At 43.9% G+C, this 5,323-nt stretch overlaps 1 protein-coding gene across 2 annotated transcripts in view; it reads right to left on the bottom strand.

The window, feature by feature from the left end:
- Positions 1–547: 547 nt before the first annotated feature.
- dhx37 (DEAH (Asp-Glu-Ala-His) box polypeptide 37) overlaps positions 548–5,323 on the bottom strand; it is a 19,408-nt gene continuing 14,632 nt past the window's right edge. For both annotated transcript variants that reach the window (XM_062542987.1, XM_062542988.1), the window contains exons 24-28: positions 5,042–5,179; positions 3,402–3,496; positions 2,897–2,970; positions 923–1,020; positions 548–781 (exon numbers count right to left, since the gene is read on the bottom strand). In XM_062542987.1, coding sequence (XP_062398971.1) covers positions 705–781; positions 923–1,020; positions 2,897–2,970; positions 3,402–3,496; positions 5,042–5,179 — 482 coding nt within the window. In that variant the 3' untranslated portion in view covers positions 548–704. The remainder of the gene's footprint in view (positions 782–922; positions 1,021–2,896; positions 2,971–3,401; positions 3,497–5,041; positions 5,180–5,323) is intronic.

Raw genomic sequence — 5,323 nt, 5'->3', positions numbered from 1 at the left:
AGATTAGAGTAGCACACCCACACCATGTGCATTAGAGCTCACTGCTTGTACTTTGTAACATGCCTCTACGTGTATGATCAAGAAAAATATTCAGTGATACACCCACGACCACACAGACAAGACTCCACAGACTCAAAGTGTGTATTGATATATGTTAACAAACATAATAGCGGATATGCTGAGATGGTCATATGTATGTGAGACTTACATTTATGATGATGGCAAACATAAGAGGCTTCTGGCAGAGGTGCACAGGATGTGAATGTAACACACACACACACCTTACCGTTACATTATAAACTTTGTTTTTCATGCTAGCCCGAACATTTTAATACAGCAGAGGAATACATAAATGCCTCGACATAGTAGTGATTCCCATCGCATAAAATGTATCTATTTTCATTTCATTCATGAAAGAAACAACACAGCAAGGCATGCAGTTCGGTTGTTTAAAGCTGTAAATCACATTGTCAGGACAACGTGACATTTTCACTTATGCACTCTATTACTAGCCCAGAACAGACAAAAAAGGTGCAAAGGAATGCTGTTGGGTAAAAAGTGAGTGTTTATTGTATTGCCCTCAATAAACACTTAAAAAAACTTGCTCATGATTACCGCTCACAGGTGCACGAAGACAGTCCAGACAGGTGTGTGTGTGTGTGTGTGTGTGTGTGTGTGTGTGTGTGTGTGTGTGTGTGTATTTGTCAGAGAGGAGGCCAGATCTTCGCAACTTCTTCATGAAGGGATTCTGGAATCCACTGATGAAACGCTGAAAGGAGATCTAAAGATCACAGAGAAAGGCAGTAACAAAAGATCAATCAATAAATCAGTCAGTCAAGTCAATCAATAAAGTGAAAAGAGCTTACCCTAATCAATCAAATATCAGTGCCAAGCATGCATGCGCACACACACACACACTTACATTTCTGGTTTTTCTTCCATGCACACAGCAGGGCTTCCCGACAGTCCACTTTCTCTGAGACCAGCTGCTGTAGCAGGGCTTCTGTGCGGGGCTGTAATCTACAGAACGCAAAAGCACAGAACACAGCAGTTGAGCCCAAAATGAAGGAAAACCAGTGTTTCTGTGAGAGACAACAAGACATTGTGTGTGAGTGTGTGTGTGTGTGTGTGTGTGTGTGTGTGTGTGTGTGTGTAGCCGTTTACTGACTGCACAGATAGCCGGCGATGCACGGGCTTTTAGCCGGCTAGTCCCGACTGTACTCACTGATAGCCGGCTAATCGCCGAGGTGATTTACGCTGCCAATTGTCCTCCCCTGAGGGTACACATATTCCCGGGGCGACTGCAGTGAGCACGCGAGGCGGCTATGCGGCGGCTAGCTGAGACATGGGCGGAGCTGTCAACAACGGGAGTTGTGCACACACTGCTGAAAGACTTAAAATCGGCTGACTGACTGTATCAGCTGACTGACTGTATGCTGAGCACAGCTGTCAGATCATCATCATACTGTTCACATATTAACACTGGTCCTTGTGGTCCATCTAGCACACTGTTCTTTCAAATGTCAATTAAATCGCCAAACATCTCAGCATTTATTTATTAATTGCTAACATATTGGGAAAACATAGCCTATCCTGCTTTATCTACAGCCAGGATAAATTAGCTAGACCTTGGCTAGCTTGCTCAAATAACCATTGACAACGTATTTCGTTAAAGCATATAGGCTAGGCCTATATCATACCCACCCTAAGGTTTAAGAAACATAACAACGTTGTCCAATTTTAGTTTAATGCATTTTTCTGAATTGGAGAGGTCTCCTTATGAGGGTAGGCTCTGCATTTTAAATGGCTAATCGCTAGTCGCGATTAGCATCGTTGGTTTAAACTTTGCAGAGCTGTTTTGTTGTTATCACAAAAATACTGATTGTAACTGCTGTTAGGAAGACAGTTTGGAACCTGGCAGACGTGAGGCAGTGAAAGGTAGGCTATAATGCACAGTCCAAGCGGAATGAGTGGAGAGTTGATATTGTGATGAGGCAAGAATTACTCTGTTAGGAAATGTTTATTACCAGATGAATATGAGGAATGACATTACATGGAAGTGGCCTGTTTAAGATCCCCGTGGCTATATCCCACAACATGGGTGGCATCCCGTAACATAAACCCCTTATCCCACAACACATCAGCTGACTAGTCTAGTACCTATATAATGCGTAACCGTCAACTATCTTATGACAACAGGCTGCTTAACCATCTTAGCCGTAGGCTACATTTCCCCCTTGCATGAACGTAACACAAGCATATCCGAGCCGCGCTACAATATTGTGTCACATCGAGCTAGCAAGTCTAGCTAGCCACAAACAACAGTGCATACCAGACTGTATAGAACAGGTGCATACTGCATAGGCTACTAATGACACTTTTTTACGGTCAGTGAATAGCACCGAGTGAAAATCAACGTTTGCTTTATATCTAGTGACAGTGGTGATGTCGTCAGTTTGGATAAGTAGAGTAAACTTAGTCAGAAGATCTAGAAATATCAAACGGAGGAGCAGAGAACTTGACAGAGAGCTGCACCGCTGTTTTGAGAATGACAGTAGTGTCACGAGACTTCGACGCCTATGTTGTTGTACGTCACTGTTCAACTTCACACCCTGTTCTTACATGTTTACGCCTACACCGAGGCGGCTTTGGAATATCGCGCCTCTTGTCCTCACTGACCTAGCCGGGGAATGGCCGGTTAAACCTAGCCGCGGATGAGGCGGCGTTCAGTCAGTTAACGGCTTGTGTGTGTGTGTGTGTGTGTGTGTGTGTGTGTGAGAGAGAGAGAGAGAGAGAGAGAGAGAGAGAGAGAGAGAGAGAGAGAGAGAGAGAGAGAGAGAGAGAGAGAGAGAGAGACAGTGAATGTGTGTGTGTATTAATACATATTAGTCCTTACTTGGCCCAAGTCTTCAGCATGGTAGATGGACTAGAAAGTAGGCAGCTGCTGTACTTCTTTAATCTGGAACACACCTAAGAGAAACGACAACCCAACTCAGAGGTCCAACAAGCTCAGACAAGCCACTTACAATTTCTCTCTCACTCTCACATACACACACACACACCTTGACAACGATGACTAAGGAAATAGCTTAAAATGTATTTTTGAAAAAATATAAGATAAGCAGTCCATCATGAATGAACATGACTTTGCCTTCAGCGAGGGTCTATGGGTGGGGGTCTATTATTGTTGCTAGTAGTGCCCCTGTATGTGACTATAAGGTCTGACACACACACACACACACACACACACACACACACACAAAGAGACAGAGACAGAGACAGAGACAGAGACAGAGACAGAGACAGAGACAGAGACAGACAGAGACAGACAGAGAGACAGACAGAGAGACAGACAGACAGACAGACAGACAGACAGACAGACAGACAGACAGACAGAGTACCTGTCCTTCCAGTAGGAATTTGGCAAACAGCTTGTAACGTTCAAGCCCCTCTGGGTAATCCATCTCAATGGAGGGCAGCTTCCAATTCACACGGACTGAGAGAGAGAAAAGAGAGAAAGAAAGAGAAAGAAAGAAAGAAAGAAAGAAAGAAAGAAAGAAAGAAAGATGACATTCTTTGAGCCACAATGATGGTGACAGAAAAGCGTAAGACACGCACCACGCATGCTATGCTACCGATTCCTAAAGACATCCCTAATTCAAATCTCACACACCTATACAACATCTCTCCTACTCACATGTCAATTGATTTCATTAAAAACACACACATTTTTGTCATCCCTGCATGGAATTAAAACTCTATATGGCGGCGAGCCAAAATAAAAGCCTCGTTACCTATGTACTGACATGTCTTTTTAACTGATCAGCAGTTACCTTACATTTATCTTTTTTCTCCAAAATCAATTCCATTTAACTTTACTTTGTTTCAAACCCATAACAATTCAATTGTTTCATGTCCTCTTTAAGACCAAACTGTTCCAATGCTTTCTGCTTACAGATCAAATGCACTTGCCATTAATCAGATGCACCTTGTCATGTTATATCTTTAAAATATTCTACTTTATGTAATGCACTTTACTTTTTAAAACATTTAATTTACTATAATTAACTATTCGTTGTTTAGGTAAAGAACATTAAATTCCATCTGTGTATGAAACATTCTATATAAATAAAATTGCTTGGTCTTGTCACACATCCATCCATCCATCCATCCAACCACACACCCACCCACCCACCCACCCACACCCACACCCACACCCACACCCACACCCACACCCACACCTGCCCTGATTAAGAGAAATATGATGATGGAAGAGGATAAAAATCAGACCACACCCTTGTTTTCACAAAATAAAGCAAGAAGAAACTAAAATAAAGAAACACGGGGGCGCTGTGGCGCAGCAGGCTACAGCGCTCGTACCATAAACGGGTCCGAGTGCCCACGGGGACCCAGGTTCGAATCCGGCCTGCGGTCATGTCCCGATCCCACCCCATCTCTCTCTCCCACTTGTTTCCTGTCTACCTCTTCACTATCCTGTAATAATAAAGGCAAAAAGCCCAAAAAATATACTTTAAAAAATAAATAAATAAAGAAACACTCCCTCTCTCTCACACACACACACACACAAACCCACCTATATTATATGATCTCAAAACGGTCACACACAACACACAAGAGAACGATGCGTTATAACTCACACACACACTTAGAGAAGGCGCTCTGCCATTGGCATTGGATGCAGCCAGAGTCTCGGCAGTACCTTCATTTTAATCTCACACACTCACTTACAGAAGGTGCTCTTGCATTGGCATCGGACGCGGCCGGTGTCTAGGCAGTACCTTCATTCAATCACACACACACACACACACACACACACACACTTACAAAAGGTGCTCTTGCATTGGCATCGGACACGGCCGGTGTCTGGGCAATACCTTCATTCAATCACACACACACTCACACACACTTACAGAAGGTGCTCTTGCATTGGCATCGGACGCGGCCGGTGTCTGGGCAGTACCTTCATTCAATCACACTCACACACACACACACACACACACACACACACACATACACTTACAGAAGGTGCTCTTGCATTGGCATCGGACGCGGCCGGTGTCTGGGCAGTACCAAGGGCCGGGGGTCTCCTCTGGGGCGCTGAAGTGGCAGTACTGTGGGAGGAGCTTAGGGACCCAATCTGCCTCCACCGCACACCCTCCTGCCACACACACACACACACAATAAATATATAGATACATATATGGGAAGAATCTGTGTTGATTACGTAAACCTAGATAAAACAACAACAAGCAGCAATACAGTTTCTTGTTGTTTTTCGTCCTCTCTCATATCTACAAACACG

This window comes from Sardina pilchardus, chromosome 8 (assembly GCF_963854185.1).
Source record: "Sardina pilchardus chromosome 8, fSarPil1.1, whole genome shotgun sequence".
Taxonomy (NCBI): Eukaryota; Metazoa; Chordata; class Actinopteri; order Clupeiformes; family Clupeidae; genus Sardina; species Sardina pilchardus.
The sequence above is the reverse complement of the archived record's forward strand: the minus strand, read 5'-3'. Positions and strand labels throughout refer to the sequence as shown.